Source organism: Pyrus communis, chromosome 3 (assembly GCF_963583255.1).
Source record: "Pyrus communis chromosome 3, drPyrComm1.1, whole genome shotgun sequence".
NCBI classification, from domain to species: domain Eukaryota; kingdom Viridiplantae; phylum Streptophyta; class Magnoliopsida; order Rosales; family Rosaceae; genus Pyrus; species Pyrus communis.
The window spans coordinates 30,213,940-30,238,693 of record NC_084805.1 but is presented as its reverse complement, the minus strand read 5'-3'; the positions used below and the strand labels follow the sequence as shown (position 1 = coordinate 30,238,693).

Sequence of the window (24,754 nt, the reverse complement as noted above, 5' to 3'; positions counted from 1 at the left end):
GGAGTAAAATTTGTTGATGTCGCTTTGAGCGCGTCGTTGACTTCTTTATCTTGCGATTGCGACCGAGGAAGGAACACTCTCGGTCTCTGAGTTCTACAGCCTGAAGACAAGGCTGCTAATTCTGCGGAGTTCAATAATCGTCGGAGTCCGATTCGGTCACCGTGATTATATTCGTGAGAGTATAGGCACGTCGAATCGAGACCAAGGTGTATGGGCACAGGTACTCGAACGTGATGTATGTCTTGATGGTAAACGTAGTTCGGCCGTCGGAATGCCGAACCCTGAAACCTACTTGCGAGTATCCAATCATAAAACCACTCGGCGTCCTGTACGCCGAGCAATGCGATTCGTAACACCTAACTATGCCGAGAAAGCTTAGCAAGGTGACCTCTGCCAACAAAGGTTCGAAAACCTTTCTCGACCGAGACTTGGATAGATAATCGGTCGACCTCGACGCAGTGCTGTTTATCCAAACTGAAGGTGCTTCTCGGTCGGCTGATTCTGCGGCAGCAGTGCTGTTTATCCAAACTGAAGGTGCTCGCCGGGCGCTTCCACAGTGCTGTTTATCCAAACTGAAGGTGTGTCGGCAGGAAAAGAAAAGGAAAAATCTCAAGGTGTTTGAGAGGTTTTGCGCAGGGCAATTGTATGCTGATTGTATTGGAGCTCCTCTGAATGGTGTTCGCAGCCTTGTATTTATAGAAGCAGATGTGTGGTGCGGGTTCACTTGTGTAGAATTTGACTTTAATTCAAACTCACCAGCTAGAGTCTAGGTCAAAGACTTCTCAAGATAAGCAACAACCTATTTTTTAGATGTCATCATTATCTCCTTACTTTTAGAAATAATTTTCTTAATAATTCGCCAGATAACATTGTGATTATTAAAATCATAATATTATCTAGACAAATTATTAATCAATTATCTCAACCTTCTTCCAATCCAATGGCTCAGAATTTTACTCATTCTACGGTCTCGATTGCTCAGGCCGATAGTGTAAAATCGGGTTCAAACAATATCATATTTTTTCTTATATTACCCTCACATGACACTCTCAAAATAAACTTCACATTTTTTACGTGCACTTCACATTTTTGACATAAACTCAACACTCTTTACATCTTAAGTGCAAATACATAAAATCATCCAAAGCACTTTCAATGTGAAGTTGAAGACCAGTGTGATGCCGGAATTTCTCTTATTTCTCCCAACCACACATGAAGGACAACTCCACTTTGAACATGCGAGATTTAGTTCAACAAATCCTAAACGACGTATTGATGCGGGTGGAATAGGAGAGAGAGTCGGTCCTCTTTATTTGCATGTGTTTCTGTTCATATATCAGCAAAGAGCTAGTTGCACTATTTGGACAGGTTTCTGTTGAGTTTACATGATTCAAGAAAGCAAAAAGGATTATAGGGAAAAAATTAAACTCAAGGATTATGCCTGGAATTATTTTATGGCGAATCATTCTATGCTATAAATAATCACATTATTTTGCTTCTTCGAATCCTCGTCATCACATACTTAAGGGATAATAATTATCCGTTCAATCATTCATGTTTTAAATAATAACTAGAAACAAAGTTGGATATCATTCAAGCCATAAAGTTGGATATCTGTCGGAAGCGGCAGCTATAGGCATAACGCAGTCTCCTACTTCATTTGAGAGATGTCATTCGTAACGCGATTATAGGCTTGCTCATCTTATTGAAATCACCTAAAACAATGAAATATATAAAGTTTTACTTCATGTGAAACTTCTGAAACGTCAATCCCAGATTTCATTCTTAAATTTTTTTTTTTCTCCATTAACATGTTTGTAGTTTTATTGGTTATGGTTTTGTTTCACAATGAAGTGGGATAATGGTTTTAAGAGTTGAAGAAGATAAATAATTTTGTGATACACGTTAAAAGTGATTGGGGTGTATTCAAGATTGTGGGGATGCATTTGTTTCACCGGACTTTCTCGAACCGAACTAACTTCAGAGACTAAGCTAGACTGGCTTCGTTTAGACTAAGCAGGACAAAGATAGTGAAATGTATGGTATGGCGCCAGACAACATGAAAAAGTAATAATTTTTAGGGTAAATTACATAAAACTACCTCAACTATTGGGTCTTTAACAATTTCATAACTCGTCTTTAAAAAGTTTCAATATCATACCTTATCTTCGAATTTGTTGTCATGTCATACCTTCTGTCAGTTGCTTGTCAATTATTCTGTTAAATGCTAACGTAGCTTGAGACGAGACCCATTTTCTATTAAAAAATTAATTAAATATTAAAAAAATTAAAATACAATTATTTAAATATTTTTATGAAAAGAAGGCGGGACCCACCCACCTTTTTCCCTCCTACTCGTCTCCCCCTCGCACCCTTCCTCCCTTCACTCCAGAACCACACCGTTGCGCACCCTCTCTTCCTCCATCTCCTCCTCCCTCCCATGGCACTCCTCATCTTCCTCTTCCTCCTCTTCCTGCTTCACTAACCTCCCCACACCTCTCCCCATTTCTCTCTCGATCTCTTCCCCTTCTCTTCCATTCTTCTCTGTTCTCTTCGAATCTCCACACCCATAGTAAAGAATGGAAGAGCGAGAGGCCAATGCGGACGTGACTAGGTGCTGATTTGAGGCCCACGCAGGAAAAACGCATACGGCCGAGATAGCGTTAGCGTTCCTCATTTTCCTTCTCTTGTGGCTATAAGGGCGGTAGACAGCATTGATGTTGACGACCTAGAACGCGATTTGTTCTGTTGACAACCCAGAACAGCGACTGCTCGGGAATGTCAGATGCGATTTGATTCTTCATGGGTTTCGAGGTGATGAAATTTTGGTTTTGAATTTGATTTTTGGGGGTGGGATAATGATATTTGATTTTGGATTGGGTTTGATTTTTTGTTTGAGGTCTGATGGGATTGGTGCCGTCGAATAGCTGATAAATGAGAAGGAGATATGAAGAAGGTGGGGGGCAGTGGGGGAGATCGAGAGAGAAAAAGGGAGAGGTGTGAGGGAAGACGGGTGGGGGTGTGGGGGAAAACGGGTGAGAGGGAAGAAGGTGGGTGGGTCCCACCTTCTTTTTATAAAAATATTTAAATAATTGTATTAATTTTTTTTTAATATTTAATTAATTTTTTAATAGAGGAATTGGTGATAAGCTAATATCTATATATGTTTTATATCAAATTCACTTGTCTTTTCTTAGTTAGTTCTTTATATTTTTGAGCTATTTACCTTGGTTTTGTGTTTTGTTGGATTTGTCAGGCAAAGAAAAGAAAAATAGCACAAGTGGGATTTTAAGTAACAAATTCGTCAAAACTGCCTGTGCAGATCAGCTGACTTTGGAAGCAAGTTGCGGACAGCTCAGAATGAATTAGAGAACGAGTCTTATACTCTTGGAAAGCTATGGATGTATATTTTCTGGAGCATTTCGCGGATTGTTAATATCATTTTTCTAGAAGAAGTTATGGTCGTTTTAACACTGAAAGGTTCCCAAGAGGCTGAGCAGTTTGTAACTAACAAGAAAGCATTGAAAGCAATAAATCCAATAACTCTAGCAGCCAAAATTGATGCAGCCAAGAACAAGCCAGCTGACACCTATTCAAATATCAGAAGAAATGGAAAATTAAATGGGAGTAATGGGCATAAAGGCTACCTAAAGAGTTACAATTGTTTTACCATTTCCTCTCACTTATTGTCATCACTAAATGGTTGTTAGCGGGGTGAGTTATGAAAAAAAAAATTGGGGCAGCAAGCAAGAAGAAAAGGGAGAAAAAAAAAGATAGAGAAAAGAGAAAAAAAAAAAAAAAAAAAAAAGAAGGTTGTGTTGGGGAAGGAAGGAAAGGAAGGAGGAAATCTTGGCATTCTCTTCTTTAGGTTTTATCTTCTCAAACTCATGTCTTTCTTTTGATTTTATTTAAGGATTATGTGTAACTAAATTTTTAGTAGTTAGGGGCTGTTTTGAAGCCCCGAATATGATTGCAAGTTTGTTATGACATTTCGTTTGACTTACTTTTATAAATAGATGAAAATTGGTTCACTACTTGTCTCATTGATGAATTCTTTATGTGTTTTCTACAGATGCATAATCAGTAAGCATATCTAGGATTCTAATACTATGAATATGTGTGTATCTGCCCTTGTCGAATGAGGACCTACATATGTTCTAGAGTAGTACTTGTTAATTGCGGTTAACATGTGAACCAATTTCTAGGATAAGTAAGACAACACTAGTACTTATGATGCCTTGTGATGACTCAAACTCTTTTTGTTCTTAATGATTTTTACTTGTTAAATCTATGAAAACGCCATTCTAGGTTGCATGCTAGAGACTAAGTTAAGTTGAAAACGCCATTCTCTTAACATACTACATAAGAAAGAGTAATAGGTTGAGTTCTAACATTGAGCCAACTTGAGCATCTTCATCCGGAAATGAAAGGAATTTGAATGAAACATAACATGTTTGCATGCTTATTTGGTGGTGGATAGCAATTCCCCTAACTCGTTTTTCTTAATTTGTGAACTACTTAAAATCTGTTTGTATCTTGTTTTTGTTCGATTTAATTTAAATAGCAAATCAACTCCAAAAATCCCAAAAATTTGTTAGTATCTGCATATAAAATTTTGTAGACTTTAAATAAGAGTAAGTCGGTCTAATAATTATTTTTTGGTGGCTGGTCAGTGGGGACAGTAACCCAGTTTTTGTGACATTTTAAGTAGTTAGATAAAACAATCTTCTGCGGGAAAGACCCTTATTTTCATATGCTACAATTGACAAATCTTAGTGTTAATAAGGAAAATCAAAAGGACATTTGTGTACTACTTTGTGGTGTGCTTTTAATCCTATCAATTGACAGACAACTGACGGAAGGTATGACATTGCAACAAATTCGAAGATACGGTATGACATTGAAACTTGTTAAAGACGATGTATGAAACTGTTAATGACCAATAATTGAGGTAGTTCTGTGTAATTTACCCTAATTTTTATATCTAATGTATGGTCTGGCGCGCAAAATCTAATTTCTGAAATTGAACCGTTCAGATTGATTACCTACAGAGATTGAGTTTGATGGGTTAAATTGCCATTTCTAGGAAGCATAAACCAATGTTCTTCTTCCTCTCTTTTCCATGAGAGGGTTAAAATGGGAAACAAGAATCTAATGTCTAGGTTTTTTTCAAAGTGGGCCCCATTTTGAAATTTTCATCTAAATGCTAGTGGAAATCCACATGGCTAGCGAGTCTATGTAGACTCGGGCCGGGCCTAATTTTGAAGGGACTGGATCGGACCCAAGTTTAAAAGAAACAGGTCGGTTCGGGCTGGGTCCACGGGTCCTTTGATTTTTTTATTTTATTTTATTTTTTATTTTTTGTGATGATCGACTAGGCACTGAGGATGCTCGATGAGGTATTCGTGCTTCATGGAGAGGTCCATGACGTGCTTCACGCGCTAGTTACGAACGTCCACAATCTCCATTGACAAACGACTCAGAGCCTCCTTGATGTCCAAATCGTAGTAAGGATCGTACATATCGTCGTATTAAAGCCCTAAATTTTCATTACCAATTTAGCATAGTTCAAATCTAATACAATCAAATCGGTCTATACATGCATAAATACATATAGAGAGAGACAAAAGTTACCAATTTGTGAAATAGGAAGTGTACCGTAATGGCGAAGGCATTGGGAAACGACTTTCAAACCAGTTTTTCCTTAGATCCACCAAATATTTCAGCAATGACACCATTTTTCCTTTTCTCAGCAATGACACCATTTTTCCTTTTCTCTCTTGCTTTTTATCTATTTCTCTCTCTAGGGTGAGTTTCTGGACGAATCGTCGAGTTTCTGAGGGCAGCGATGTTGTGGTGGCTATAGCTATGGTTGGATTGGTGGTGCTGTTATGTTGGTCGCGACTCGCGACGGCGGTGATGGGCTGGGTGATTTTTGTGAGGTGAGGCTGGAGAAGACAATTGAGATTTAAGAGTTGGAGTCGAGGGAGGGATTGATTCCTAAACTCCGGATTTCTGATAATTTTGTGAGAATTGGGAGAAACGGGTCCAAACGGGGCCCCTGTTTCCTAAGGTTTTTGCACCCGCCCTGGCCCGCCTTGTTTTTTCTTTACAAATTTTAGACCCGCCTCAAACTGCGTGGAACCGGCCCGCCCTACGGGCCTAGGGCCTGTTTGCCCACCCCTAATGCAGACTTGCTTTTGGGGCAAGTAAAGCACATAGAGAGGATTCTAATCGGATTCTCCTTATGAGGGTCTCGGGAATTCTCTAATCACATATGTTCATTGTACATCGTGCGACCAATTTTTGTCAGGTGCTGTTTATATTCAATTTAAAAATAAAAAAAATTTATAATGATTTCTGATCGCACGATATATGATAAACATATATGATTAGAAGATTTCTAGAATTCTCACAAAGAGGATTCGACGAGAATCCTCCTAGGTAATTGTGCTTCTCATTCGTAGGATTGCCCATAACATGTAATTAAAAAAAAAAAAATTATTTATAGCTTTGTGAAACTCTTTTTATTTAAAGAGATATGATATCTACACATCTATTTTTACTTCTCAAACATTTTTCTAATTTTCGGCCATTGGATCGGATGAATTAAAATTAACAAAGAGTGTGTGAGAAGTAAAAAAAAAAGTATGTAAATAACACACCCCTTATTAAAACTCTCTATTTTTATGTCCATTCCGCCAGTATGTTAAATTATGAGAATTAATTCAGGGGTGTGCTATCCACACATCCTTTTTTACTTCTCACACTCCCTTATTAATTTATGTCCATTGATCTTCTTCAATTTATCCGATCCGACGACCAAAAACTTAAAAAGTGTGGGAGAAGTAAAAAGGGATGTATGGATATCACACCTCTTAATTAAAATCCCTAATTTATGCATCTTTCTTTTTTGTTTCCTATTTTGAATGTTCTTGCCATGGGGCACCTGCAACACATCTAAACAAAATTGTTACGTAATCAAAACTAAAATAACCAATATAAAATACCTTGCCAAATCTATTTAGTATAAAGTTGACACGATACTCAAATTTATTTAGTGGGAGGTTAACTTCCCAAATTTATTTAGTAGAAAGTTAGAAGGGAATGAATAAAAAAAAAAAAACATATACTCTATCTACATAATAGATAGGTAACTACACAAACAGAATACGTAGAATAAACCAATTTCTTTATATAAAAACATAGAATGTATCTACAACATAAAAAAACAAATTGACATTACTATTCTAAATATCTTCGCCTAGCGCTGTCTAGGTGCTAGGTGGTTGGCTACCATCTGGATTAATGCTTAGGCGTTTTGAAAATTAAGAAGGGATGCCTAGACCTAGTAAGACGCCCGCCTAAACCCACGCCTAGACACTCGCCTAGCCCGTCCAGACCTGCCTAGGTTGCAATTCATTTAGACAGAAAATATCTAACTTTCATTTTGCCTTTTATTTTTTCAATAAATTGTAAGAGATTTGTTGAATACTTAAAGGAACACACATTATATACTTGTTCCCCATGTTTTCATTATATTCCAATAGCTCATAATATATATGTCATTTCATTTTATAGTTTATGATGAAATCATATATATTTTAAGTATAAACAAACACTTATTTACACGAAATATAATAGATTTAATTGAATCCGCCTAGTCCGCCTAGAGCCCGTCTAGCCGTCTAGGAGTTAGGTCCCAACCCGCCAACCAACTAGCGCCTAGTGTCTTTTAGAACCACCTATTGAAAAACACAAATTCCCAAACTCATCATACCTCCAATATAGGCAATGGAACTTCGAAAACACAAGCCTTATACAAACATGAATGTAATATCTCACATCGACCAGGGGAGTGGATCCTGTAAACCTTATATGTATATTCTCATCTCTACCTAGCACGAGGCCTTTTGGGAGCTCACTAGCTTTGGGTTCCATCGAAACTCCGAAGTTAAGCGAGTTCGAGCGAGAGCAATCCCAAGATGGGTGACCTACTGGGGAAGTTCTCGTGTGAGTTTGCAGAAACAAAACCGTGAGGGCGTGGTAGGGCCCAAAACGGACAATATCGTGCTATGGTGGAGTCGAGCCCGAGATGTAGTGGAGGCCCGGGCTTGGATGTGACAATTTGCTATCAGAGCCAATCCCTGGCCGGAAATGTGCCGACGAGGATGTCGGGCCCCTAAGAGGGGTAGATTGTAACATCCCGAAGTTCTCGTGTGAGTTCCTAGAAACAAAACCGTGAAGGCTTGGTAGGGGCCCAAAGCAGACAATATTGTGCTACGGTGGAATCGAGTCCAGGATGTGGTGGGGGCCTGGGCGGGGATGTGACAATGAACCTTACAATTGCTTTCCTTATATTTACTGGCATTGTAGAATAAACATAGGAGTGTGATATCTACACATCCTTTTTTATTTCTCACACATCCTTCTAATTTTTGGCATTCAAATCGGATGAATAGAAAAAGATCAAAAGACAAAAATTAATAGGGGGTGTGGATAGTACACCCTTAAACATAAGAGGAAAAAGAAAAAAGAAAGTTGAAGAAGATTAATGGAGGTGGCAAGTGGAAAAATTCCAAATAAAATGTATTTCAAATATTAACAATGGGAATTTGTTTAAGCAACTTTTAATCCTTCTTGGAATCGGGGCTGAATTCTGTAAAGCTCTTTCTATTGTTCCTTTTTTTTGCATCTCCTACAGATGGCTTTGCTAAAGGTAACCTAGGTCTTGTGATGGGGTTTTCCGAGATTCTGCAAGTTATTTTCTTGGTGGTTTCTCACTGAGCTTGGGGTATCGTACTTCTTTATATGCAGAGCTTCATGCTGTCATTCTTGCTGTGGAATTGGCTCATGAGCGGGGTTGGCAAAAATTATGGCTTGAAAGTGACTCTTTTAGCGTGATATCTTGTTTTGCTTCTGGTTTTTTTCTCCTCCTTGGTCACTCCAGACTCATTGGAAGAACGATATTTTTTTATTGCAGCACATGGTGTTTTGTTGATCTCTTACATTTCGAGAAGGGAATGCAGTTGCTGATAAATTGGCCAATTTAGGCATTCTCTCGTCTTCACTTGTTTGACATGCCACTCCTCCTATAAAGATTCTTCCTTTTTGGCAATCAGATTTCTTGGGCATGTCGATCTACAGGTTTATCTCCCATTCTTGATGTATGGTTCTCTTTTTACCTAAATTTTTTTTGGATTTTCCTTTTTTGGTTTGCAATTTGTCTTACAAGTTCTTACTTTTTAGGTTTTATTTTAGAGAGTTTTGGTCTTATGTCCACCCTTTGTTTTTCTTGTATTTTCTATTTTCAAGAGGGTTAACGTCTGGTCCCTTTTTTTATTGTATTTTATTTTTCAAGAGGAGTAATGTGTATGTCTCTTATCTTTTCTTGTATTATGTTTTTCTTGCTTTATGAGGGATAAGTTTTTTATCCTTCTTGAGTAGGTGTAACTTTTTTTTAATCAATAAATTCCTCTCAAACTGCCGATGTTCCAATTTCGAATCATAACAATTAAAAACCAATAAATCTAAGTGTGAGACATAAAATCATGTTTCTATTCACTTTTTAAAGTTAACGGCATATGGTGACTGAAAGATAATGATTTATTAAGTCTCCACTGAATAAAGAAGGTTACCCTACGGGTTTAAATAATAAATCGAATTGTCTAATAATTAAAGGGCAATAACAATAACAATAATAGAGTTTGTCCTGACTTAAAGTTCATGAAGATGGACTTCGTTTAATGTTGTCATCCATTACATGTTATATACACGTCATGGCTATCATCCATGATTAACAGAAGTCGACAACAATAATAGAGTTTTGTGGACCGTCAAAAGATAAAAAAGTTCTTGTGTTCACTAATATTTCAAATATTTTAATCTTTAAATTATAAACTTTTGTATTTTCTAACTATTAAAATGTCTGTATTTTCTAAATAAAAATCTAACTTTTAAAATCTTAAAATATATGACTTAGTAATATGGTCTAATAATATTTTTTTTTACTTGTAAGTAAGGAGTTTTACGTTCGATTCTCATCAAAAGCTAATTCAAATCACATTATTACTAACTCATTTGCAAGATTAAACTTATTCCCTCTATCTTAGTATAAATAATATTGTTTATTTTTTTTAAATCAAAATATAAAACCGGACTATCTTAGAAAGTCCCAAAAGATAACCAGTGCCCCCTACTTGTGTGCGTATCTCTCTCTCTCTCTCTCTCTCTCTCTATATATATATATATATATATATATATATATTGTTGCAATGAAATATCAAACCCAAGAGTACAAGTTATAAGGTGTTTTTCATGTAGTCTTGGTGCATCAATCTCACTGATTACACAGTCAGATGCAGATGAAGCAGCTAGCTAGCTTTCACCAGGAAACAAAACAAGGTAGCATTCATCTTCTTCTCCATCTTTCCTGCTAATTATACTATAGATTACAGAGTAAAAGCCATCAATTAATAATTTCTGGTTTCATATACATACATACATACATACATACATACATACATACATATATATTATCGCAAATGGATTAATTCTTTGTATCTGATCAGCAGGATTTGAAGTCCTCCGATAGTCAAGTCCAACTCGATCGATTACGTTAATTTGAGTATGTGCTCCTGAATGATGATAGATTCATTATTGTCAAGTTCTTAGTTGATTCGGTCGTGCCGTCGATCTATATGTTTTGGACGTCAAGAAAGGATGATGTTTTATGCCAAAAAAAATACTTTAAATGTTCTTAAAAACTTGATTTTTGTGAAACTAGATACACCAAAACCAGATCATATATGTGATGAATAGAGCAAAATATTAAGAAAACAAATTGAGTTTGTTATGAATAATATTTTATATTAAATAAAGGCACAAGATCTATATGATCTAGAAGTTTATTTCTCTGTCTGACTCTATTTCTTGAGGTTAAGTAAAGGGCACTATGAATTAGTATGAATAAAGGCACAAGTTTAAGGGTAAAACACACATGTATCTCTTTCATGTTCCTTCTCACTTTATAATTTATTTCTCAACACATTTATCAGTAAGACATGCATGCTTTTGACGCTGCACTATATAGTGAGAAATAATTCTTTGTAAAAAGACGATCACTACTTCCTCGCCTTAGGCCATCTGCAAGAGGATTACCTCGATGAAAATCCTTTATGTGACTCATTTCTTGCTTTTATAGAGGAATTATCTTCTTGCTAAGAGGGTATTTTATTGTAGTATATGGAGTTCGATGAATCAAATAGTCTTTGAAGGATCATCTCCCTATATTTCTTTATGAAACTTTTATAGTGATGATTATCATTTATTCACAATTACGTTTACCGTTGACTTTTTGTTAAAACTCCCTTTATATGCTCTCTTTGTAGATTCACCATTAGCAAGGGCAGCAGGTGCTCTGTACTCGACTGGGGAGGTCACTTCAAGTTCGAAGTTTGGCCACGTCAACCGGGTAATTCTAAACTCGAATTCATGTTTCAAAGCCTTGATTATATAAACAATCACTATGGAGCATGAACCCAATTTAATAATTTATAAAATTATATATCATATCGTGAATTTCTTGAATTATGTTGTTTGTGAGTTATGCGGAGTTACTGACCAAAAATCTGGAAATCAATTAAACATACAAAAGGAAAACTAATGAAAATGACTTAAAAACTTTGAGTTTTAATGATAAGGACAAAATAAAGGGTAAAGTGAATAGTATCAGAATTGACTTTTTAATGTAAAAATGTAATTTTTCGTTAAAATAAACAATACCATGAGTTTTTCGTTAGAATTTCCTTAAACAAACCCTAAACTCGAATTCTGCAAGAATTAAATCTCAAGTCCTATTTGACAAAGCCCAAACTATCAGCCCAACGCTTGAGCTGAGCCAACTAGTGCTCGCGACTGAGCCGAACAGACAGCGAGGTCAAGACATCGTCCTTAACGAACGGACACGCGAGATTCCGGTTGAATATCGCCGGATTATGGAAATCTAGCGCTCATGATGTTTTTCCTGCGCCGTTAGCCGCATTCTCCCCATGCGACTAACATCATAGCGCCCTCCCTCCTCGACGGAAGTCGAGGATTGGGCAGTGATGGTACCCTCAAGCCACCTGTTTTCTGCATCTGAGTAAGTAACGATGTTGATGTCGAGCCGGTTGCTCCATCCCGCGTCACCCACCAACTACCGTTGGGCTTAGGGCATGTTTTCCAACCAAGAATCGAAGTAAGAAAGAATTAGAGTAACCATGAAACGCATTACCCATAAATCAGAGTCAAGCATTTGTATTAGGAAAATTTGATTTGAACTCACTTCTTTCTACTGAGAATTTATGATTTATAGCGAAATTTTGACACCTAAATTCGTAAATGTCAGTTTTTATTAAAACTTTCAAATATAACAAAAATTCACATTCTGGAAATCTTATCTGTATATGATGCTCATTAAGTAATTTTCAGGAAATTTTCATGCTTCAATTTTGACCAATGTACCCCCGAAGTTAAAAAACCAAACACCATATGCAGATGAGATTTTTTATGTTCTTTCTTTCTTTCACCAACGGAGGCTGGGATGGAGGTGGCGGCCGACCCCGCCCCCCTGTCATCCTAATGTTTTTGGAAAAACAGATTAATAAACCTTAGTTCCCCGTTGTTTTCTTCCACAAGCTCCTTGCTCCGTGAAACTCCTTTCTCATCCCCAATTCTTTTTTCTTTTCTTTTCTCCATCTTTTTCCCCGTCATCATTGCTCCCTGATACTCTTCTTCCCATCCCCCAGTTCTTTCGACTTCCCCATCTCTTTTCTCCATCTACTTCTCATCTCTCTCTCCAACAACATAGCCACCGTAATATATCCCACAGCCACCATAGCAGTAGATCCGGAGTGTGTATTCAATACCAAATGTGCACCAAGCGAGTTCCAAATCCGATCTTCGCCAACGACAACCTGTTCTTCACCAACTGCAGCTTCGAAACCCATCCTGAAAAAATCATCCTGAACCCGTGCAGCTTGAGGCCCATCATCGCCGATTGACGAGATTGAGCTGGTGAACGTTCAAGGGAGTCGGTAGACTCGGCTGAAAGGTAGAAGGAACAGGAGTGGTGGGTAGAAAAGTTGGACTTCTTCTGGCGGAGGCTTATCCCAGAATACAAATACCCCCTCTATGGAAATATTGATAATCGCTTGAATGCTTCGAAAAAAAGTGCAATTCCGTTTCTTCGTATTTCACTACGGTTTTGTAAACATACCCTTACAATATGTTTAGATAGAGAAATAAACTTCAAGTTTTCATAGAAATCAGAATTTATAAATTAACATGCATGGATTCTCTCACTTAGATTCATATATATATAAATTTATAATGTCTAGATATAAACAAAATTTGTAATTCTTAAGTTTAAACTCCAAGTAAATATGTGTTAATTTTAGATTTCTATGAGTAATAGTTTAAAAATAATAAATTCCATATTTCAAATTTTTTTTGTTGTTTTAGGTTAAGTAAATAAGAAAACTCAAAAACATAAAAAAAAAAAAAATTCATTATTTTAAAATCCTTTAGTAATATTAAATTTATTCATCCAAATAAAATGCTAGAGCAAACTAGCCAATAGCCATATTTGAGCTCTGCTCGGCTTTGGGCATCACTGCCCAAATTCGTTTCAAACTTGGGTTCCTTATTGGGCCAGAAGCCCAACCCATTTTCCAAGTTTTTCTCGGGCTATATTTTTTCCACCTTAGCCCAGCATGCATACTTCGAGTCAACAATGGCAAAACTAAACTCAACGGGATATAAAATGAGAAGCTCCACTTAACTATTAAGAAGTTAGAAAACTAGCGAAGCCAACAATAGCGAGGAAGAAGCTGAATGAGCCATCACTCTAATCTTTATTCAAAGACATGTGCATGAAGCATTACAAACATGGTACCTTGCTAAAGAGGGTCCTATGGCTCTTTGACTTGCTCTTACAGATCATTCCAATCATGAAACAATAATCTACTTGCTTGAAGCAAGACATAAGTGGAAACAAAGGAATGTAATTTTATTATTAAGCTATTTTTTATGTATATAAAATTTACGCTAGTTAACCATGATTAATCTCGTGTTGCACTCTAAGGAACTGGGGCAACGCTCAGGACCTAGTAGTTGAGGGTGATGAGCAAATCCATATCCTATATTAGGTGTGATTGGCTAAACTAGTTGGGGGTCAAGACAAAGAGAGAAAACACAAATCACAAACCTTTGATCCCATCTCACTCTTGGCCATTCCCTCTCACTCACTCTATAATTTCTTTCACGATTGGGCATAACATTTTTTTTTTAATTACTATTATTAAGGAGAGGGAAGAGTTTGTCATCTTATTTATTTATTTTATTATTATAAGCAATGCTCTACACTGATTTACATTAAAGAGAGAATAATAGTTTGAACCCGAGATGCATTATGTAAGAGAGAGACTCTAACCACCATGGCAATTCCACTTGCTATTTTTCAACTTATTCTATGCTAAAATGTTCTAATATGGATTTTATCTATTCTTAATTGTCTTAAATAATAGTATCATAACTATAATATAACTAAGAGCGAAATGTGTAAAAATGTAACAGATCGATGACGATGCTAGTTGAAGCTCTGGTTCAGGCCGTAACAGCACAAGTAGTCAGTGCTGCAGCGCACGAAGCTCAGTTCTGTTTTAATTTCGAAAGTGAGCTTGAGAAGATGAAGAAATGGCTCGGAAAAATGAGATGCTTAGTTGTCGACGCAGATAAGAAACTGAAACTGTCGTCTGATCAGGAAATGATCAAGAAAAATTTGAGTGAGCTAAGGGAAGTGATTTATGAAGCCGATAACGCATTGACGGATTGCCTGATTAGGGAGGAAGAAAAGAAGAAAAAGAGGTTCTTCTCATGCTTGTTGCCTCTGGATCCGGTTTTCCCGCATGAGATGGGCAGGAGGTTGACGAAGATTAATTCTGATATGAAGGACGTGCACGATGAGTTGGTCAAGTATTTGAGTGCATCAGCTACTGCCGATAGTAGTTTGAGCGAACACATCAGCAGCAGCAGGCGATTTGTTGGTTCACTAAACCCACATAAGACATATGGATTGGATGGGGACATAGAAAAGTTGAAAGGGTGGATACTTTACGACGACGAGAAGGAACCAGCAATGAACTACATTGGCATTGTGGGGATGGGGGGCTTGGGCAAAACCACCCTTGCTCAACAACTCTTTAACGATTCTCAAATCTTGGATCACTTTGAAAAGACAATGTGGGTATGTGTTTCAGGAAATTTCTGCGAGCAGTGGATCCTGAAGAAGTTACTCAACAAAGTTAATGAAGAAACGTCTTCCTCGGAGAGTGATGAAATTTTGCGCAGACTCATCAATGTCCTTAACGGTAAATCCTATCTCATTGTCCTGGATGATGTGTGGCCTTACAGAAACAAATCAGATTGGTTGAAAGACCTGTGCTCCAAGCTACCAACATCAGTTGGTAAATCCAGCTGCATCATTATTACCACCAGGATTGAAGACGTTGCGCAAACAATGGTTCTTAGAAGCACACAAATTCATTACCATAAACGTCTGAAGGACGAAGACGGCCGGGATTTATTCAGTGAATATGCATTTCGAAAAAGCAATGGAGAATGCCCTGGTGATGATTATAAAGATGTTTCACTGCGTATCCTGAAGAAATGTGGTGGCCTTCCTCTGGCAATAAAGACTTTAGGAAGCTTATTAGCTGCGAAGGTTGATTCTCTTTTAAAATGGACGGACATTTCGAAAAAATTCCATGCACTCACAACCGAAGGAGAAAATGTAGATGTCATCAACTCTCTGCAGTTAAGCTATGATGAACTTCCACATACCAGTCTCAAGCAATGCCTATTGTGCGTCTCCATTTATCCCGAAGACTTCGAGATAGATGCCGAACAGTTGATTCACTGGTGGGTTGGGGAGGGCCTCGTCCAGCAAAAGGATTCAAAAACAGCTATAGAATTGGGATATGAATATCTCGCAGAACTAGTGAACAGATGCCTGCTGGAAGTAGTGGATCGGCGATGGTATGATGGGAAAGTTTATAAGTGCAAGATACACGATATGGTGCGGGAGCTAATTATCAAGATTGCGGGAGAGGAGGCATTTTGCATCTTCAATGAGCAAGGAAAGCTAATGCAGAAACATGAGCAAAATGAGCAAAAGCCACGATGGTTCGGTATCAGCGAAGATATGGATGATGACCAGAAGGAATTAGAAGTTAATCCAAAGTTGAGGACTTTTTTTCTCATGTCAAGCCCACCTAATAACTTTGGCAAGAATCTTGGGTTACTGGAGTCCCTCAGGGTGTTGGACCTGTCTTACTCTAAAGTTGTCAAAGATAGCAGTACCACATCTCCAGGTAGAACGTACTTTAAATTCTTCATCATGCTTTCTAATTTCGATCTATTGAGTGCATGCGCTTGTATATGTAATGTTTGTGCATTAAAAAAAATGATTATCACACTCCTCTTTTCTTCCTTTATGCACACCTACTTTATTTATGACCTTTGGATATAATAAATCAAAGGAATAAAATAAACATGAGTGTGTATAAGAAGAAGAGACATGTAGAAATCATTTTCCACAAACAAAAACAAAAAACGAAACAAAACAAAATATTCCATCTCACATGTTTTATTTAACAGTGTTGTGTGCTGAGGATCTCTTCATCTATATCAGTTCTCTCAAACGCTTAGCATGTCTAAACTTGAGTGGAACTCAGATACGGGAAGTCCCATCTTCGATTCAGAAACTGCTTAACCTCCAGCTTTTGGTGTTGAACGGATGCAAAAAATTAGTCAAAATACACCCGTCCATCAAATGTTTGAAGAGGCTCATTGTCTTGGACGTTGGAGATTGTCCCCTTGATTGCCTACCCAAGGGTTTGGGGAGCCTCTGTCTTCTACAAGAACTCACCGGGTTCAAGGTGGTGAATCCGGCCAAAACACAACGTTGCGCCCTTCGTGAGCTCAGCAAACTAAAGAAGCTAAGAGTTCTTCGAATTGTCCTAAGTGCTGACACTGAAATCTCCCAAGATGAAATGGGCATCCTATCAAGTCTCAGCAATCTCAAAGTCCTTACCATTGATGCTGAAGAATGTAAAGAACGGGAAACTTTGGTAAAGTTAGACGGGCTTAAGATGCCTCCAAATCTCAGGGAGCTGTATGTAAGGAATTATCATTCCAACACAATGCCCAACTGGTTTCATCCGAATGTGCTTTCTGAATTGCAGTATCTCTGTGTTGAGAATTGTGACATTAAGAAACTGACCAGTGATCAGTCCACTTGGAAACATGTTGAGGGTTTGTGTTTGAAGTTGCTGAACTATGAGGAAGATGGGGAGAACTTGATGCAAATTATGCCTGCACTCCGCTACATGGAGATTAGCCATTGTTCAAGGTTCAAAAATCTTCCCCGCGAGGTTGAAGAGCAAGGAGTTTGGAGAAAGCAAAATTGATCAGTGTATAGTGATCAATAACAGCCCAGAAAATCACCATCTCCATGGAAGCCTCCGATCATTGATTTATCTTGGTTACTCTAGCCTTAAACTTTGTGTGCGATATATGTTGTGGTGTGCTGTTAAAACTTAAATTTGCTTGGGATGTAATGTTAGTTTATTAGAGATGATGTAATGGTGTGATATTGTATAATAAGCAAAAATATATATGCATTAGTTGTACTTTATTTATTTGTTTGGTTTAAAGTTAATTTGATTTGATGTACATAATCACACATGTTTATAAGGTTGATCATCATGGACATCATATATGAAATGTAAATTTAAAATCATGCTTTGAATTCATATAGGTATCTCAGAATCACAAATAGACTCACAAATGAATGGAATCATAGGACTATCGCTAACAAAACATGTTCTGCTTTTTGTTATGCCTTGAGATTTTGTGAGACATCATAACATTATTGAACTTTCAAGTCATTGAACTGGTTCACTTGTCCTAAATACATAAACTCCTGCAATAGCCAAAACTCAATAGTTACTTATGAACTACAACATCAAGTAGAACTAATGAAGATGAAAATTGATCAAAATTTAAGTGAGCTAAATAATGAAGAGAAAAGGAATGTTACCAAGAGTGGGCATCAAAAGGGACAACACAGCAATCCCAACAATCTTCAATGGCAAGCCAATCTTGATCATATCTCGGATCTCAATGTGGCCAGTGGCGAATCCTACGGTATTTGAAGGAGTTGCCGTAGGAAGCAAGAAAGCAAATTGTGTCCCAATGCCACCCGGAATCATCAGAAGGAGAGGATGGACATGCATACTTTTGGCAATTTGAATTAGGAGAGGAATAATAAGCGTGGCTGTCGCATTGTTTGATGTGATCAACTCAGTGATGGAACTACTTATGAGACACACAGCAGGAGCAATGGCAACATATGGGACTGCCTCCAAAAAATCTAGGGTTTCAGATAATAAATTAGCAAGGCCACTGGATCGAACTCCGTCAGCTATGGCTAAACCAGCACCTAGTAACAATATGATATTCCAGGGTAGCTTCTTGCATTTTTCCCAGTCCATCAACTTCTCACCTTTTTGTTTTTTGCTTGGAATTATGAACAAAAAAGTTGCAATCATAACCTACAAACATTTCAAGTCACACTTGAAAATTTGATCCAACGAAAGGTCTGTGTATACGGCTATTTCGTGTTTAAAGTTAGAACACATAAGAAGAAATGTCAATACTCACACTGACAGTTCCATCTCCGGCACGTCCGTTGAAGAGGACTCCCCAGCCCGGAATATCCTCCGTTATGCTTCTTGTCATCCACAAAACAATCAACATCTGCAGAAAATGCTAGTCATAATAACTGAAGGACAAATCCATACTAAAAAACTATGCGAAACTGAGTACTTGGGGACGCACCGAAAACAAAGCCAGTACCAACTTCTCAGCAAAAGCCATTGGACCTGCCGGTTGCCGCATCAACACTTGTAAGTTGATTTGGAAATATAATTACACAGAAGGTTTTCTCTAGTGCCTATGATTGGATACCGAACACTGGGCCAAAAGCCAAAAAGAACAGTTTCTAAAAATAAAATAAAAACCAAAAAGAACATGACCAATACGGTGATACCATGTGTTGCCTATTTTATTATGGCATTTGGGGTATTCACAACAATTGCCGTAAAAAAGAGTGGTTTTTTCGAAATTGCATTTGTAAGAAACATTTTTTCTCATCAACGCTTTAATATCAGTACTTTCATTAGAAACACGTTGATTTTTTATTAAAAGTCCTACTCCCTCAAAAACACATTTAAATTTTTTTTGCGTAATTTAGTTAGAAGCAGTTTTTGTTGTCAAAAAATTTACACACAACAATGCATGATTGACTTAAGATACACCACAATTCGATGTTGATTGCATGTAAGTTGCTCTAAGTTTGAGGGCTCCTACCTAGCAATTCAAGTTCCTTCTTCAAATGGGCTTTGTCTAAATAAACAGAGAGAGCCTGGCCTGAACCCCTTGAGCAATACAAGCAGCAAAGCAAACCCCACAAAGCCAAGAACATCAACAATGCCGAAGGGAAGGCGAAACAGAACCAGGTGCTGAAGGTGATCGGAGCTACTTGTGGGAAATAGCTCTTCCACATTCCAACCAATATGAGATTGACACCTGTCCCCGTCAGAGTGCTTATCCCTCCTATGGTTATGGAGTACAACACCCCGAGAATCACGGCTTTGCAAAAGTTGCTCACAACCACGGACTAGTCGGGACCCGTCGGAAACCGCCGGAGAATGCCGGTGGCTACGGGCATCATCATCACTGCAGTTGCCACGTTGTGCATCCACATGCTGATGAATGTTGCGGTCCCACATATTCCCAGCAGCAGCAATGGTGGATTCAAGGGATCTCCGCAGAACACCAGGGTTATCTGTGTTCTGGAATACTAGGTAAATCAACTTGTCCAATTTGTAAATGTAAAAATAAATACGTTAATCAATATTTAAATAATAATTCAAACATCAAGAAATTTTTCAATGTGCCGTAAATACTACCCGACTGATCAAGGGTAATAATACATTTTGTTGGAAACTGAAAAAAGAAAATCCAACCAATTTTATTATGACACTTGATGTACCAAGTCGTATTTTCGGCACATTAAAAATTTTCTCTCAATCATCAACAACCACATCATATAGTTTCCAAAATTTAGTTTAAATAGATGGTCTCTTTAGCATTACCATAAATTATTCTTGTACATGAAGTCCAAAGTTTGTTTCTCCTTCACTAGTATCGCTTGAATCCAAAAAAGAAATTATTTTGAAAACCCTAAGCGGATAGTATACGACAGGGTTCGAGCACAATGTGGTTGTCACCCTAGTAGGGTTCAGACACTAAGGCACTCAATTCTCAAGTTGTGACATATATTAATGTTGTCGAAAATATATTTATGTTTTCTTTAAACGATGTATTTATGTTTGCTTTATTGATGCCAATAATATTATGTGAGCGATGTATCACATGAATGGGTTAATACGAGAAAACAACAATGAAAAGAGGACTCACATTCAAGGCCAATCTTTTGTGTATGTTATAATGCTCAACGGCGAGAGCCAAAATAAAGCTTCCAAGAACGAGGGCAATAACATCGTTCGTGTAAGAGTGGGCAACATCATCTGCAGAGGCAATTCCGAAGAGCGGGAAGAGGAAGAGAGGGGACATTGAGGTAACTGGCATCGGCACGGCCTCCGTGAGCCACCAAGCAAACACCCAGGCAAGCACGGCCAACATATTCCGGCTAGCGATGGCGCCATCTAAGTTGACACAGAGGCAAATAACGGTGCTCAAAAGAGGCCCCAGGAGGATGGACAAGTTCTTGGATGGTAGAATGGATTCCAGTGAAGAAGGGTAGCGGATTTGTGAGTTATGGTTTGGATTTGGATCATCAAGTGGGAGAAGTGGGATTTTGGGGTCATTGGAGGGAGGACTATCCATTTGATTCTTGTTGATTTTGGAATGAAATGTATGAGAATTCAAATTCACGTTTCCTTTCTAACGTAACATTTACCATGGATTAGTAAAGCGTTATTGACGCTCCTCTCTTGCATTTCCGTATTCTTGGACAAAAGTGCATTAATTTAGGAAGAAAAAATAGCTAAATATATTTTTTCAATATTTAAAATTTCGATAGGATATAGAAAAACTAATGAAAATGATTTGAAAACTTTGAGTTTTAACGATAAGGACAAAATAAAGGATAAAGTGAATGATAAATGATTGACTTCTTAATGTAAAAATGTGATTTTTCGTTAAAATGAACAGTACTAGAAGCTTTTCATTAAAGTTCCCTATTATATATCTATGGGATTAGTCAGTGAACTAACTAGTAAATGACAGATTTCTCAAATCTAATCCAATGAATTTCCGGCAAACCAAATTTAAAATTATCGTATGTAATATAATATGGCTGCAATAGCTTTCTACCAAACAAGAAATGCAAAAATAACCGAGGGAAATTGTGAACGAATAGAGAAGTAAAATGTTTGCCATTTGGTCCCTTCCTTTGTTTTTCTCATGTATCTGTACGCTTGTACTAAAATAACCATTAAGCATAATAATCACAGCATAAATAACCATTAAGATGATCCATCTTAGCAGAGAAGCATGGTAGCTAGAGAAACTCACATTCAAGGCCAATCTTCTGTGGATGTTATAATGCTCAACAGCAAGAGCCAATATAAAGCTTCCAAGAAGAAGGGCAATAACATCGTCCATGTAAGATTGAGCAACATCATCAGCAGAGGATATTCCAAAGAAAGGGAAGAGAAAGAGTGGGGACATGGAGGTAATTGGCATGGGCACGGCCTCCGTGATCCACCAAGCAAATACCCACACCAGCACTGCCAACATGTTCCGGCTGGCCACCGGGCCATCTAGCTTCACACAGAGGCATATGATGGTGCAAAGAAGAGGTCCGAGGAGGATGAAGAAGTTCTTGAGTGTTATAATGGATTTCAAGGATGAATGGAAGCTCTGCGACCGTTGGATTTGATCGTGGAGAGGGAGAAGCGGGGTTTTGGGGTCTTCGGATATTGGATGATGATTCATGTTATTGATGTTGGATTGGATTACGGAAATCACTTGGTTATATAATGCGAGGAAATGGTGCTTTTATATTCGGTTTTGTATACAAAGAAGTAAGGCTTTTCTATCTAGTTATGCATACACGGAAGTAAGGTTAATTGGTTGGCCGGTGTAGTGTGTCCGTCTTTTTGTCTTTGAGTTTGAGGCTTTTTTATTTATTTATAGAGTAATGCCATTTAGACTGACAAATTGTTCATGTTACTGACACACACTCTAATACAAATAAATTCTATAAATTAAAGTATTTTAAAATATCGCTTATCAAAACATATACAATAGTAGACAAATTTGTCTTTCTTTTTATACATATAATGTCACACGTAGGTATTGTAGATCATATTCATGCGAGTTTTGAATAATATAACTTATGTGTAAGAAGTTTTTGACTCATTCATCACTAAAGTAGTAGTAAACAAGTTTGGCTTTCATTTTGGTATTGCTAATTAAATTGGACTTTGCTGAGCAATAAGAACGAAAGTTCTACCCACAGCTACAACTACTGGCGCGAACACGATGTGCTATAAGCTAAGCTGTTCACCTTGTAGACGGAGGAGATATAGAAAGTGTGCCGCACTATTGAAAGGCTCGACCCGGCCCGGAAGAGCGCATTTTGAAATCGTAATGATCAACCGCCCCCTCTTCTGGGAAAAGTGGTTCATCTCGTAGAAATTTATATCCAAGAACATGGCAAAGTGTGACATTTTCTAATAGATTACCTCTCATTCAAATTTAGTGCGGGCAAAGAGGCCACGAAACAGAGCCACGTGTGCACAAAAGGACTACAAATTGCCACAACCATTGAACTTGATAATAATGCAAGGTCCAGTCAGGCTATCATCTGAATGATTGTGCTATATTGTTTTCTTAAAAAAAAATTTAATTGTGACGGGAATAAAGGTGGTACATTAAGTGTTTTTATCTAAGTAGTAGAAAATTATATTTTTTAAGTTATTAACTTTTTGACACATATATCTCATTATTTATATAATGACACGTGGTGTATCATCCTTTGTGACAGTCACACTAAAAAATCTCTCATTTTCTTGACCTTGAAATGATTTGTCAGTATACATGGCAGACCCAAATTCATTTTTTCACTGATGATTCAGCTTACAGGTAGTTTTGGAGCATTTTTTTAGGATAATGTTAATATGACTATCAATTTTGAATATTGAATTATTACTAATTAACGTACTTATTTTTCTATAAGTATAATCCAATCACGACATGTAAAAATAATACATATCAACCAATAGAAGTTGGACTCTAAACTTCAGTGTAATCTACTGCTCAAATAATAATCACAACTTAGAGGTCGATTTAGCTGGAGCAATCCTAAATCTAGGAATTTAAATGATATTATAATTTGCAGTAAGTTTAATATTTTTTGGTTTTAAAATCTCTACGTCGAGACAATCACAAAAAATAGAAATAAAAACCCATAACTGCCTTGTGGAACACACATTATAGCTATCCAACTTTGTGGTTTCTATCGATCGAGAGGACAAAATTGCCATTATAAGAGCAATAATGCCCAATCAAACACAATCACTAAGGTAGGGGTATAATTATATGTGTGGTCCTCCTCTTCTTTTGGCCTTTTTCCTTCTTTTCCTTTAGTTTTCTTAAAAATGGTTGGTGGCTAGTGTTGTCATGGCCCCAAGTTTGGTTTTGCCAAATCTTGTTACATGTTCAAAGTCACATGATCAATTATTCTAGCTGCCCTCAATTTCGAAAGATAACGTGTGGGATTGAAAATAAGACCATCAAAACTCATATCACTTAGTGATACGTAATTTGTTGGTGAAAGTGACATAAAACACGTATTGGGCATGGCATTGATGATTCTTCTCCAAGTATCTCACACGAGATCAGGAAATAATGTCAACATGTGTATAAGTAGGGCATCAATCCTTCATGTGAGGCCATGTACATTTGATTTTATTTTGGAATAACTGAAGAAAGTTGGAGTTACATCATAAAATTAATTGGCAATATGATGAATAGACCAACTTACTTATAAGCTCATATGCAAGGTCCCTCATCCCTGCAATATGAGATTCATTCTCAACACGCCCCCCTCATGTGTGGTAAATTTCAAACCTAACAGATGAACAAACACAAACGGGATGACGTGAAACGCGTGTGGCCGTTGGGCTTCACACGTAAGACAACCTGCTCTTATATCATAAAAAGTTAAGATTCTACCGTAAAAGTCTATGCAAAGTCCCTCCTCCCATCAATATGAAATTTATTTTCAACAATAACTACTTAATTCTTTCATTTCTCTTCTTTCAAGTTTCAGCCTCACTTTCATTTCCTCTAGCCATGATCTCCACGCGTGAGTATATCTTTCGATTCATCTGTTCATTCACTGCGAGGGAAAGGTCGAGTAACACAAAAAGCTTGAAAATGAGAGTGACTAGGGAAGCTTCCTTCTCTGTTTTCTAGTATGCAGTCCCTAGTAGGTTCAGATGTTCATATTCTCATCAGTCGGACGAAGACTATTGTTGTCTGCTCTTTCGCACTTTGAGAAAGACAGTATTTGAGAAACATTTATATGCTGATCAATTATTCGTCTTTAGTTTTT

General features: G+C 37.4%; 1 protein-coding gene and 1 pseudogene across 2 annotated transcripts; one reads left to right on the top strand and one right to left on the bottom strand.

Moving 5' to 3' along the window:
• The first annotated feature begins 10,283 nt into the window (after positions 1 to 10,283).
• On the top strand, positions 10,284 to 17,741 carry LOC137730190 (disease resistance RPP13-like protein 4). 2 transcript variants are annotated; one of them, XM_068469249.1, is made up of 5 exons: positions 10,284 to 10,404; positions 10,575 to 10,627; positions 11,391 to 11,473; positions 14,617 to 16,412; positions 16,699 to 17,741. In XM_068469249.1, the coding sequence occupies exons 4-5, from the start codon at positions 14,621 to 14,623 to the stop codon at positions 17,508 to 17,510; spliced, it is 2,604 nt and encodes an 867-aa protein (XP_068325350.1). In that variant the 5' UTR covers positions 10,284 to 10,404; positions 10,575 to 10,627; positions 11,391 to 11,473; positions 14,617 to 14,620; the 3' UTR covers positions 17,511 to 17,741. The 2 variants fall into 2 exon arrangements, with proteins under 2 accessions (XP_068325350.1, XP_068325351.1); XM_068469250.1 differs by having other exon boundaries at positions 10,295 to 10,404; positions 10,572 to 10,627.
• Positions 17,742 to 17,821: 80 nt separating this feature from the next.
• Positions 17,822 to 22,171, bottom strand: LOC137730192 (tonoplast dicarboxylate transporter-like; annotated as a pseudogene).
• Positions 22,172 to 24,754: the final 2,583 nt, after the last annotated feature.

Excerpts from the sequence above, each read along its gene's own strand:
- LOC137730190 (XM_068469249.1), top strand. The coding sequence starts at position 14,621 with ATGACGATGCTAGTTGAAGCTCTGGTTCAGGCCGTAACAGCACAAGTA. Across the intron at positions 16,413-16,698 it reads TAGCAGTACCACATCTCCAG|TGTTGTGTGCTGAGGATCTC; the intron begins GTAGAACGTACT and ends TTTATTTAACAG.